The sequence below is a fragment of the Sycon ciliatum genome, chromosome 5 (genome assembly GCF_964019385.1).
Source record: "Sycon ciliatum chromosome 5, ocSycCili1.1, whole genome shotgun sequence".
Classification (NCBI taxonomy): Eukaryota; Metazoa; Porifera; class Calcarea; order Leucosolenida; family Sycettidae; genus Sycon; species Sycon ciliatum.
In genome coordinates this window covers 13,155,953-13,169,891 of record NC_088647.1, presented here as the reverse complement: position 1 = coordinate 13,169,891, position 13,939 = coordinate 13,155,953, and the positions used below count along the sequence as shown (strand labels likewise).

Genomic DNA, 13,939 nt, shown 5'->3' with positions numbered 1-13,939 from the left:
TGAGCTACTTGCTAGGGTTTACCTGACAGTAATATGAGCTACTTGGTAGGGTTTACCTGACAGCAATATGAGCTACTTGGTAGGGTTAACCTGACAGTAATATGAGCTACTTGGTAGGGTTTACCTGACATGATAATATGAGCTACTTGCTAGGGTTTACATGACAATAATATGAGCTACTTGGTAGCGTTTACCTGACAAATATTTAATATGACCTACTTGGTAGGGTTTACCTGACCATTATTGCATGGGCAACGGGATCGCGATGCACCAAATCCGTGAACAGTTTCCGTTGCCATTGTACCTCCTGCACTGACTTTTGTTCCATGGAGAAAAGCTGTACGAAAATCTGAACAGCTCCGGGCCAAGGATGCACATTGCTTCGTGGGGCATGCAGTGGTATGCTGTGGTGGCGTGCTGCTGCTGGTGCTGCTGGTGCTGCTGGTGCTGGTGGTGCTGGTGCTAGTGCTGGTGCTGGTGGCCACGGGTGGAGGTGATGGTGATGGTGGGTCCTTTTAAAGGGGAAGTTAAGCCTAAAATCAAATTTTCACCAGTTGTAGTCTTCGGGGTGCTGAGTCGAATGGTCTTGGTCCGAGGAAGCTGAGATGCGTCCTTCCTCCTTTATTCCCAATCGAACTCGCACTTCCACCGAAACTGGGTGACTGCGCCCTACTAGATGGGGATTTGTATGCAAAATGTCACTAAAAGCGCCATTTCGTTCTTATAAAAGCACGGATGACCGCGATTGGCCCATATGTTGTGGTCCGTAGGCTTTTGGGCGCTGACTCGACTACTTTTAGTCCGAAAAGGCTGCGATGTAGCGTTCGTCCCTTATTCCCAATCGAACATGGCTGAACAAGCGGTCACGCACGTGTGCATGCTCGTGCGTACACCAGTCACCTGGTCACCGTGCCTGCAGCTTACAACTTACAGCATGTTTGAGCACGTTTTCTGTCACTCGAGTTCAACATTTGAACATTTGAGTTGAACCTTGGTGTGAAAGTTGTCGCATAAAGCCGATTGGTTTGTAGGTTTGCCTGCGAATCATGAGATTGCGAGTTCAAATCTGCGCTGGTAACAGGGAGTGTGTGTAGTGCTCTCTCAATCGCGGTGCTGCGAGCCAGTACCACTTTACATGTAATGAACTGTGCCGACACCCACGGCGAACTGGGTACTCACTTGCTGGGTGTGAGGGTAACACGCTTGCTGGGTGTGAGGGTAGCAAGGATGCGGTTTATGGGCTTATAGGGCTTTTACACGCCCGCTTGTTGAGAGACTTATCCCCTCTCCCCTGACTCACTTGTGAGGTCTGTATTCAACACTGAGGATATATGGGTGAAGTGGTTCCCCGCTGATGCGAATGTCTTTGCTTGAGGTGTTCTTCAACACGTCAGGTGATGCGGCTGCGAATCCGGCTAACTTTTTTTTCCCCCTTAAAGCTGTATATTGGTAAATGATAAGCTCTGCCGTTCTCGGTCCGCTTATAGTGGGATTACAGTAGGATCGTACTTTCTGTTTCTCCTTGTTAGCTGTATTGCGGGCACATCTTTCACAAGAGTTGCTGTAAAGCCCGGTTCGACAAGCTATGGGGAAACCCGGTGGTGAACCCTGAGGTATTCAAATGTCCTGATTGTGAGGTAAGTCGAATATTCTGCGAGGAGACAATAATTTAATTAAAGCTATCAAAAGTATCTCTTGGCCTGTCAAGCCCTATTTATAGGGTTTTGCACCCACGCATTCTAGCTTGAGCTCACTTGAGAGTTCACTTGGCTGCTATGACAACTAGAAACCTGCACCCATGTACGTGGTACATACAGAAGATTGTGCTGCAAAAAAACCGTTTGCTTTTTGCTGTTGTCTACATTGAGTGAAGCTAGTTTCAGTGCAGCGTTTTCGTGATATTTCGTGACCCTATTACGGTAGAACGACGTGAGTCAGTTGAGACGAACGAACTCTGGGGGTGAAAATGTTCCTGGTGACTTGTTTTTGACTCTGGGTGATAATGTCAATGTTCAGCAGTGTCGGGTGCTCCTCGGCACTGCTATGGGTTGCTAGCTCGGGATCATTACTACACAGTATATTGTGATAAGTGTGCTTACTTCCAAGTACTTTATAGACTTGCGGCTGATGTTTGACACTGGTTGCTAGTAACTTGCTACACCATCCGCCGAAAAGTGTTTTAGCCCTCGGAGGTTGACATTTAGGCATGCAGACTGAGACTTACAGAAACTGCTCCTTTGTGAGCTTGCACACCATAACAAGTTTACAACCCCCCTCCCCTGATATGGCGATTTTGTTAAAGGGTAAAATATTGGCTGTGTGGTGGAAATGAGTTGGCTGATTGTGGTGTAGTTAGGGATAACACGCCTGTTTTAGCCTAGGTTTCCAATCAATTGTACGCTACGCGTTCTGAAACACTCATGTTGACTACATGTGTATGTTGATTGTGCCGCGACTCGTTACAGGACATGTTCATGAGGTATCCGCTGTTTGATAGCAGGGTGAAGGACATGAAGGAACAATCTGAGATTAAGAAGAAGAAAGTAATGGCGCGACTGCTGCGCAAAGGCGTGGACACCGATGCAGTCACCGATGCGCACAGTGGATTTTCCTGGACAGAGCCATGTCGGTTCTGCAGGAGTACGGGAACCCGGTCTCTCTTTGCAGTGACCAGTGTCTGCAATAGCACCGTGTGTGAGGTGAGTGTGTTGGGGTTAAGTAAGTACAGCATGCACTGTGTGTGAGGTGAGTGTGTTGGGGTAATGTATAGTAACTCTGTGTGTGTGTGTGTGTGTGTGCGTGCGTGCGTGCATGCGTGCGTGCGTGCGTGTGTGCGTGTGTGTGCGTTTGTGTGCGTGTGTGCGTTTGTGTGTGCGCGTGTGCGTGTGCGTGTGTGTGGTGAATGGGCTTGGGTAATGTATCGCATACATACTATGTGTGAGGTGGGTGTGTTGGGGCTGTGTATAGCATACATATGGTGTGTGAGGTGAATGGGCTTGGGTAGTGTATAGCATACATACTATGTGTGAGGTGGGTGTGTTGGGGCTGTGTATAGCATGTATATGGTGTGTGAGATGAACGCCGATGTTGGCCTCATGTACAGCATACACTGTGCTGGTCGGCACCTGTAGACCGTGGCAGAAGAAGCATCACCCTCACCTGATGACTTCACTTCGAATAACTGTTAAAGGGCTTCTGAAACTTGGAAACTCTTTGCCATTCCAAGAAATCAAAGACAGAGATTATCACTTAATTTCAATGTCTAGCTCCAGGGCCTATCCGATGTTTCCATCTTATCATCTTCAGGAGAATAATGTCTGGTACGCTAGTTCCCCGAGTAGACGAGACTTGCAATATGCTTTTTATTGTTTGCTTAACAGCAACGGTCTTTGCATGCATGTGCTAAGCGTCTTCCTTGTGGAGACTGGTGTGGTGGTTTTGCTGGAGAAGAGAACTGCCTGCCATGCCTGCAAAGCCAGTGTCGCAAGGGCAACCAGGCGTCATCCAGCACCATCAGCAGTAGCAGTAGAAGCAGCAGTGAAGAGACATCATCAGTTTCGTACACTGCTGACGATATATGTGCTATTTGCTACACGGATACGCTAGGAGAAGCTCCAGCTATACAGGTTAGTTCAATGACTCTGCCACACAGTAGGATTTTTCTGGTCTGGGCTTAGCTAACTCTGTGTACCATTCAAGATAAACACGTACATGTACAGTTTGTTGTAAGTCCGGATATCATTTGAGCCGTCAGATGAGAAAACAGACCTTATCGAAAAACTGTACAGTGCAGAAAAGTGCACTTGAAAGTTGGCGAGTTTACCCACTGGTGCGTCTGGACAACCAAGCTACAAACCGTCGTATTTCAGTCAAATATCGGTCTTTTGGGACAATCCAAGTATGTAAATCGAAGAGAAAACTCCAAGGAATCCAATGCAGCAAGCGCGATCGTGGCACGATGCTGCGTTCCCGAGATGCGAAGCCTGCAAGATACGTCACGGCACTTTGCATTTCTACACGCGAGTCAAACGCTCCAGACCAGGGATTTCCCCCTTTTCAAGCGATCTACGATCTCGGCAACAGGCTCAGACGTCTTGGAAGCTCTCACTGCATCTTCACGAAAAAAATTGGGCGTCCTGGGATAATGGAGATGGAAATGGCGAGCGATTTTCGTGTGACGGCGCAAGTCTAGCGCTGAAGCGATGTCTGTAGCTTGTTGCGCTGGAGCTGTGCTTTATTTGCTATCGGATTTGGGCCCAACGGGTTGCTTTTAGCCAGAGCTTTCCAGAAAGCCCAAGTTTGTGGAAATCGGTCAAAGGAAACAGAAAATATTATCCAAAGTAGGTGAAACAATTGTTGGTATTGCACCCAAAATTGAGGTGCAATTTGTAATGGTCTCCTACTGTCGAGGCTATAACTTTACTTTCCCTGGTCCAAATCAACTCTGGTTTTCTGCATACGATTCCTGGTGCTCCTAGCAATCAGATAGCACCACAAACAAAAATATGACTTTTTTGTGATAAGGTCTGTTTTCTCATCTGACGGCTCATTTCCAAATGAACAGTTTGTTGTGAGTCCGGATATCATTTCCAAATGAACAGTTTGCATACAGGCAGAACCACAGTACTGAGGACCTTTTAACACTTGCCATCAATAACTGGCAGAGAAGCATGGATACCAGACTATACGGCCGTACTGCTGCTCGATATCAGCAAAGCCTTTGACCGCGTCCACCACCAAACGCTAGTAGATGACCTTCACAATCTGAAGATCCGTGGAAATGCTCTTGAGTAGTTCAAGTCGCATCTGTCTCACCGACAGCAACGCGTAGAAGTGAACGGAACAACAAGTGACTGTAGAACCTGCACTAAGGGCATTCCCCAGGGTTCCGTTCTAGGCCCTACCCTCTTCAGTGTCCTATCCTGTATCATGTTATCCTTTCACCCATTCACGGCATAGTCCTTCCCCTGTCTGTCGCCATGTATAGACGGTACGTGACCTCTCACTACCCCCGTGCTACGCATGATACCATGCTCTGCTGGGCATGGCCTCCCTGACTCTTCACTATATCTACACTCATCTGTCTGTAAAATAAAGCACTTCCTTATGTCAGTACATGACACAACATGGTGTCAGAAGTTAGTCAACCAGGTCTACACTTCGAGTAGAAATTGATTTCTCCATTCCAGATGCCTGGCCGGCTTGGAAACGCCAGTTTGCGAGATATCGCCTCGCCTCAGAGCTCAACGCGAAAGACGAGAAAGTGCAAATCTCTACGTTGCTCTACTCGCTGGGCCCAGAGGCCGAAACTGTCTTCGATCAACTGGTATTCGACACCGTTGGAGACGAGGACAAGTATGACAAGGTCATGACGAAGCTGGACGCTTACTTTACGCCAGCACTGAATGTGTTTCACCAGAGGACCATTTTCGAACAGTGCGTCCATCTTCCAGGAGAGTCCGTGGAAGAATTTGTTCGGAAACTTCACGCAGCAGCGAAGTTCTGTGACTTTGGTGACCAGAAGGACAACAGAATTCGAGATCGCCTCGTGGCTCACATTCTGGATCGTCAAGTCGCCAAGGAGCTGCAGCTGATTGAGCCCGCAAAACTCACCCTCACGGACGCAGTTCTCAGGGCCAGGCAGGCTGAGAAAATTTCCGGAGACGTTGCAGCGCAAGCCGCCAGGCCGCAGGTCAATGCTGCATCCCGCTTTGGAGGAAAGCAGCTATATGCAAGGAGTCGCCGCCAGTGCAGCGGCGTTCCGTCGAAGCCTGCACTAACGCCGTCCACGGAGAGGAAGAGCGGCACTGCAGCTTCAACATGTCCGTGGTGTGGCCACGCCGGTTCGCACAAGAGCAACCGTTCTGCGTGTCCTGCGTTTGGTCGCAAGTGTAATTCATGCGGCAAGCAGGGCCACTTCGCCGCCGTCTGTCTTTCCACTCCAGCAACCACGCGTGGTGCCAGAGCTGTCGAAGATGAATCGCTCGCGTCCCCGTCGCCATTCATGGGTGGTGTTGCAGAGCTGTCATCCAACGCCAGTCCTTCCCAGTCCACCGACGCCTGGTCAGTAAGTCTGCCTGTTTGCTCGACAAATTTGATATTCAAGATCGACACAGGTGCAGATGTATCATGTATCACGCACTCCACGTATCAGAATCTCGTACAACGCCCTGTACTCACACCATCCACTACCAAACTCCTTGGTCCATCTGGTGCACCTCTATCCATCAAGGGTCAGTTCACTGCAGACACCATGCACAAGAGTGAACTGTTCTCTATGGAGATCGTAGTTATCGATGGTCCTGGATCTACCAACCTGTTGAGTCGCAGAGACTGCCTCCGACTTCGCCTGATCCAGCGTTTAGATGCAGCAGAATCGTGTACCAGCAAGCCAGCACAGCCCATCGGTTGTATGGTTGGGCCCCCAGCTGATATCAAGCTCGTGGACGACGCCACGCCGTACCACTGTGGTGTTGCCCGCCCCGCCGTGTGCCTCTGCCTCTACAGGACAAGGTCACAGAAGAGCTCGCACGTATGGAGGAAATGGGCATCATCGTCCGGGAAACGGGTCCCTCTGACTGGTGCTCTCCTATGGTGCCGGTTCGTAAACCTAATGGTCGCGTACGGATCTGCGTAGACCTAAAGAAGCTGAACGGCAACGTGAAGCGCGAGCACTTCCCTCTTCCGACAGTTGAGGACACACTGGCTAGGCTCGCCGGATCTACTGTCTTTTCCACGCTGGATGCCAACAGCGGCTTTTGGCAAGTGCCTCTCACGGAGTCTGCATCCTAGCTGACCACGTTCATCACGCCTGTGGGTCGGTTCCGATTCCTCCGGATGCCATTCGGTATAACCTCTGCACCGGAAATCTTCCAGCGACGTCTGCAGGACTTCCTCTCCCACGTCAAAGGTTCCGAGGTATTCATGGACGACGTTCTGGTCCACGCCACTAACGAAGCTGAACACGACCACCGGCTGGACACAACGCGTCAGGTCCTTGCCGACGCAGGCATCACTCTGAACCCCAACAAATGCCACCTCAAGCAGTCGTCAGTCAAGTACCTGGGACACATCGTCAGCGGGTCCGGTGTGAAACCCGACCCCAGCAAAGTCTCCGCCATTGACGACCTCAAGGAGCCTACGAATGTTCCTGAGCTTCGCCGTGCCTTAGGTCTCTTCACCTACGTCGCCAGATTCATCCCGGAATTGGCTACGATCTCAGCGCCCCTCCGTCAGCTCCTGCACACCGACACTGATTGGTTCTGGGACTCCCCGCAGCAGGACGCGTTCCGTCGGCTGAAAGAGCTCGTCGTTTCAGCCCCGTGCTTAGTGCACTATGACCCCAAGCGTCCCATCATGGTCAGTGCAGATGCCAGCAGCTATGGCATTGGTGGTGTTCTGCTCCAGAAGCACGATGGCGACTGGCGCCCAGTAGCCTACGCCTCCCGTTCCCTGACCAAGACGGAACAAGGCTACGCGCAGATCGAAAAGGAATGCCTCGCAGCGGTGTGGACGTGCGAGAGGTTAGACCAGTACCTCTTCGGCGCTCCCAGGTTCATAGTGCAGACGGACCACAAGCCGCTAGTGCCACTGATCAACACCAGAGACCTGGACAAGGTTCCCATCCGATGCCAACGAATGCTGCTCCGCTTCCTCCGGTACGAAGTCCATGCCATACACGTTCCCGGCAAGGATCTGGTGGTGGCTGACACGCTTTCACGAGCGCCAGCATCGGTGTCAGTTGACAACGTTCTGCAAGACGACATCGGCATGGTTTTATCAACCACTGCCGAAGATCTCACGAGTCCATCCGTTCTCGCCGACCTAGCCAAGGCTATGTCTGAAGATCCCGTGTTATCCAGTGTGATGCGCTACGTCATCCATGGCTGGCCTGCTACCGTCCCTGACGACATCAAGCCGTTCCATCGTGAGCGAGGCCAGTTGTCTCACATGCAAGGTGTCTTGTGCCACGGCTTTCGCCTGGTTGTTCCGTCCGTGCTACAGCCTGAGATCCTCCAGAAGCTGCACGATGGTCACCAAGGTGTCACGAAGAGTAAAGCTCGTCGTTGTGGCCAGGTATCTCTGCCGACATCGAGGCGTACGTCGCCAAGTGCACTACCTGTATCAAGCAGCGTCATCAGTCTCCAGAGCCTCTTCAGACAACTCCGTTCCCCGAGCGTCCGTGGCAGCGTATCGCATCGGATCTCTGTGATGTCGACGGCCGCCAGTACCTGATTACCGTCGACTATTTCTCCCGTTACATTGATGTCGCTTGTCTCTCATCGACTACGTCACGGGCCGTCATTACTCATCTGAAGAGCATATTTGCTGTCCACGGCTATCCGGACATCTTCGTCAGCGATAACGGGCCACAGTTCGCTTCCGACGCCTTTGCACAGTTTATGTCGTTGTGCAACATCACGCATCGGACCAGCAGCCCGAAGCATCCTCAAAGCAACGGCGAAGCAGAACGCGCCGTGCAGACTGCCAAACGACTCATCCGTGCGCCAGGTGGTCTACAGCAGTCCCTCTTAGCGTATCGCTCCACACCCCTGTCCAACGGCTATTCGCCCGCCGAACTCTTGTACGGCCGCAGGCTCCGCACCAACCTTCCGTGCCCACCTGATCTCCTGCAACCCTCCTGGCCAGACATCACCGTTCTCCTGCAACCCTCCTGGCCAGACATCACCGTTCTCCTGCAACCCTCCTGGCCAGACATCACCGTTCTCCTGCAACCCTCCTGGCCAGACATCACCGTTCTCCTGCAACCCTCCTGGCCAGACATCACCGTTCTCCTGCAACCCTCCTGGCCAGACATCACCGTTCTCCTGCAACCCTCCTGGCCAGACATCACCGTTCTCCTGCAACCCTCCTGGCCAGACATCACCTGATCTCCTGCAACCCTCCTGGCCAGACATCACCGATCTCCTGCAACCCTCCTGGCCAGACATCACCGTTCTCCGGGCCAAGGAGCAGGAGGCTAAGCATCGTCAAGAAGATCACTTCGATCAACGCTTCGCAGCCAAGTCGCTCTCCCCTCTGCCACTGGGAGCGAAAGTGTGGGTCGACGACAAGCGCGAGGGTACAGTGGTTGAGCAACTCACCGATCGCTCCTACAACATCGCCACCTCATCCGGTCTTCTGCGCCGAAACCGTCGTGCAGTGAAGTTGCTCCAGCCAGTGACTCCTCCCGGACCGGTGCCAGCAGGACCACCGGCCGCGCTAGTCCCGCAACAACAGCTTGTGCCTACGTCACAGCCAACTCTGCGTGCTCGCAACAACATCCAGCCACCGCAGAGATTGATCGCTACCATGTAACTCTCTCTGGCTTCATGCTATTGCTATTGCTCTCCCGCACATTGAATAGTTCTGTTCTATGTGCCCGGCTATGTACAATCCGTACATGTATCTGTCTTGCCTTTGCTCCATAACAGTTTTTTCCCAGCTGTTGTGTTTTTTCTCTCTTCAATTTTTTTTCAAAAAGGGGGAGATGTCCTATCCTGTATCATGTTATCCTTTCACCCATTCACGGCATAGTCCTTCCCCTGTCTGTCGCCATGTATAGACGGTACGTGACCTCTCACTACCCCCGTGCTACGCACGATACCATGCTCTGCTGGGCATGGCCTCCCTGACTCTTCACTATATCTACACTCGTCTGTCTGTAAAATAAAGCACTTCCTTATGTCAGTACATGACACAACATTCAGCATCTACGCTCGACTTGTCCCCACTCTGCCATTGCGTTCTCAATGCCTTCTTCATGCAGACGACACCACCCTGTATGCCTCTGGAAAGTGTCCACGAATTCTCCATGTCTTACTTAGAAGAAGATTTTTCAGTGGTGAAGCAGCACCTCACAGATCGCGGCCTGCTCCTGAACTCCAGCAAGAGCCAAGTGCTACTGATCCACAGCAGACGCGCACATCCTCCACCTAATCTGAGCATTGTCTGTGGTTCGACTGTTATTGCCCCGTCTGACGAAGTTAAGTATCTAGGACTGACTCTCGATTCAACTTTAAGTTTCAGTGCCCACGTTAACTCCCTCAAGGAAGACATCGGAAAGAAACTAGGTGCTTTTCGACGTGGAAGGAGGAACCTTGCTGTCCAGGCCAGAAGGCAGTTCTACTTGTCAGTAGTCCAGAGCAAGCTCGAGTACGCCAGCACTGCCTACGTCCACTGCCTCGCTGACAAAGTGAGAGATCGGCTGCTACACATAAGTAAGAGAGCACTTAGATGCATATTTGAGCATGACACATTCACGCCGACATCATACTTGCTTGAGCGATACCACATAATTAGCTTAGACAAAAGATATCATACTAAGTCCATATTCTTCGTGTTCCGTTGCATCCACAATATCTGCAGTTCACTCCTCTCTGACATGTTCCCCCTTCGCCGTGACTGCGCTCACACAGATAGAGTAACCCGCGGCCAAGTCAATTATTCCCGCTTTCCTTACCCATTGTGCAAGCTCAAGCTGGATACAGATCTATTTCATTCCTTGGTGCTGACCACTTTAATGCGCTTCCCGAATCCCTTCGCACAAATCATATCCCCAATTCATTTCGCCAGGAACTTACCAACTTCATTCATCTTGGGCACCCTGTAAAAAGACCTTAGGCTATAGGGTCTGTTGGGAATGCCCAAGTAAAATAATAAAATACAATACAATACCAAAAATATCATAAACTGAGTCGTGGTGACATTGTCAGATCATGTTCTTTTCGGCCCAAAGTTAAGCCGATGAATTCTATGTCTCCAAGTCGATATCTATTATTATTCGAAATTGTATACTATATTTGGTTTACTGTATTTTCCGGTTGTAAGTCGACCTTTTACGACTAAGAATAGAAAGTGAAAGGGTGGGGGTCGACTTACAACCGGGATTCGACTTATAACCGGGAACTATCAGTATCTAAAAAAATGACCTACACTGCATGCACGAGTGCGCCATGTGTACACAAGTTTATTGGCCTTTCAAGGATTGGGACATTATACCGTCCAATATGGAATGTTTACATGATTTGTTGTGTTAATAGCAGGGAGTAGTTAGTAGTGCTTCGTTGGGTGATAACTTTGAAAAGCAGAATTGAGACCTCCGGATACGGGGTCGACCTATAACCGGGATCGACTTACAACCGGTAAAATACGGTACACTCCGATGCATTATTTTCAACTAGCCTGCAATCTGCAGAGCCCTGTTCCAGACTGTTCCAGACTGTTCCAGACTGTTCCAGACTGTTCCAGACTGTGCCAAATGATGTGATAGGTCAGAGAAAGCCATACATACTACATGTAGCAACTTGTTTGCATGTTTAGCTATGTAGATGTGTAGATGTGTAGATGTGCTGAAGGAGGCGTGTGTGAGTTAGAAGTGTGAGTTACCCGACAAACAACTGACCGTCCCAGTGACTAGCAAGCACTCACTGCTACATTGATTGATCCCTGAGCGGCACCTAGAACTGCACTGTTACTCTCACACTCTGACCGGGAACCATGGTAACCATGGCAAGACAATGGAACTACCTACATGTACAATGTGTGATCCACCGCCTCATCAAGACAATAAGTACAGTTTTTGTTGCGACAACCGTACTCCATGCAGTGAACTTGTAGAAGCTGCAAACAGAAAAGCTGCACATTCCTAGGAGGTGCCAAGGGCAAAGCCTCGGGTCACACATCACGTCATTGGGATGGTAGTTCCAGTGGGAAAGGGCACTTACGTGGTGATGTAATTCAAAGGTCTGCTCTGGCTTCACTAACGCCTAGTGCTTTGGATTATTCTGTGTGTGTGTGTGTGTGTGTGTGTGTGTGTGTGTGTGTGTGTGTGTGTGTGTGTGTGCGTGTGCGTGTGCGTGTCTGTGTGTGTCTGTGTCTGTATCTGTGTGTGTGTCTGTGTGTGTGTGTATCTGTGTGTGTGTGTGTGTCTGTGTGTGTGTGTGTGCACGTGTGTGTGTGTGTGTGTGTGTGTGTGTGTGTTGTTTTGCCTGGTTAGCTGAGGTGTGGGCACATCTACCACATGCATTGCTGTCAAGACAAGCACGCTAAACTATGGGCACACCTCAGGATCAGCTACAAGGAATTCAAATGCCCTGATTGCGAAGTAAGTTGATGTTGTGCAACTCACAAAGCTTCACTTGGCCAAGCTGAGAAATATAGCAGAAAACCTGGCACCGCACCGGGGGTCAGACTAATGTATATTCCAGAAAAAGACTGATATCCACTGCAGTCATGCACTCAGAGCCTGAACTGGACAAGATGATATCATCATAATTGTATGATGCAATGCACATTATTGAGATGTATATCCTGGTATGCATGGTGCTCTCCATTGGATCTGAGCAGCAATGAGAGTTTCCCTGACATGCACCAATCACTTGCTTACTGCGTGAATGCTCCGGAATACAGCCTATTGAGCCACGGTTAAAGGGGCACTCTGGGAATTTTTTCGGTAGTGTGTTCTCTTCATGGGGGCCTTATATGGCCTCCAAGGAATGGGGAATCGCGAAAACTAGACCCAAAAAGTCGATATATGAAGCCAGGGAGGGCCAAGTTTGTCTCCTCCTCGGAGGGTTTTGATGACGTCACATGTGATTAGTATTCAAATTCCCTGCATTCAAAGGTGTTAGTTGTTTGAATTTGCTGGGGATGAAGAACGATGTTTGGTCGGCATTCCCGAGCTTCACAACTGCGGCCATACTCCAAGAAACCTGAAGGGTCTCCTCAGGTGCCCCTGGTAGAAGCGCAGCGTGATGAGGGCCAGGAGATTGGAGCAGACAACTTCACTGGTCGACAAGGAAGAAACGATTGATGTTCCTGCCAGAAATGTGGAGTGATGCAGAGGGCAGTCGATTGCCTTTGCTGTCGAGAGAGCGATGGAGCTGTTAGCATTGACAGCGCTTTGACATGCGTTTCGCATGACCCCGACTTCCCGTCAGCTTGTCTAAACACTTACCAGCTCCTCGTCCGATCCCTTCTCCTGCTCGCGTTTTCGCTTTGAGGTAAAGTGATTCCTTTAGAGATGTTGTTTTCGGTGTGGAACTTGACTTTGCGGACACGCCTGAACTCGAAAATAACGTTGGCACTGCACCATCCACGCGACGAGCTTACGAGGTCGCTTTTGCCTGACTGGCTGCTCATCGCTCCGCTAGCCATAAATTCGCTCATCAGATTGCGCTGAAAGCAGGTCGGTTCAAAGTGGGCTGAACACAAACGATCTCACTTTATTGGATCAAAGAGCTTGTGGGTTTCCCACCGGCGACTCAAGCTGCTCTGCCTATGTTTTGACCCACGGAAGACGCAACTCAGCGTCGTGGGGAAACATAAACCACGTCAAATTTGTGCATGCCTCATCCTTCGAATCGTTCGAACAGCCGGGAGCACAGCAACTCCGCATGACAGACAGGAAATCTGAAGCTGGCACATCGACGACATGAAAGAAACAAACTTGACAACTACCCTGCAACGCTTCACCTCGACAGTTTCAGCAGTGTTCCCATTCGAGCTCCGGGATTGCATTGAGCTCCTAATCATACGTGACGTTATCAAAACCCTCCGTGGAGGAGACAAACTTGGCCCTCCCTGGCTTCATATATCGACTTTTTGGGTCTAGTTTTCGCGAGACCCCATTCCTTGGCTTGGGGGCCATACGAAGCCCCTATGAAGAGAACACACTACTGAAAAAATTCTCGGAGTGCCCCTTTAAAGGGGAAATATACCCTAAAATCAAATTTTCACCAGTTGTAGTCTTCGGGGTGCTGAGTCGAATGGTCTTGGTCCTAGGAAGCTGAGACGCTCCCTTCCTCCTTTATTTCCAATCGAACTCGCGCACTTCCACCGAAACTGGTTGACTGCGCCCTACTAGATAGGGATTTGTATGGAAAAAGTCACTAAAAAGGCCGTTCCGTTCTTATAAAAGCGCGGATGACCGCGATTG

The 13,939-nt window shown here is 50.3% G+C and overlaps 1 protein-coding gene across 2 annotated transcripts in view; it reads left to right on the top strand.

The window, feature by feature from the left end:
* The window catches only part of LOC135817676 (uncharacterized), a 90,612-nt gene that overhangs the window by 12,376 nt on the left and 64,297 nt on the right, over positions 1 to 13,939 (top strand). For both annotated transcript variants that reach the window (XM_065330903.1, XM_065330904.1), the window contains exons 5-8: positions 1,530 to 1,637; positions 2,466 to 2,699; positions 3,381 to 3,626; positions 11,999 to 12,106. In XM_065330903.1, the coding sequence (XP_065186975.1) occupies positions 1,530 to 1,637; positions 2,466 to 2,699; positions 3,381 to 3,626; positions 11,999 to 12,106 (696 nt within the window). The remainder of the gene's footprint in view (positions 1 to 1,529; positions 1,638 to 2,465; positions 2,700 to 3,380; positions 3,627 to 11,998; positions 12,107 to 13,939) is intronic.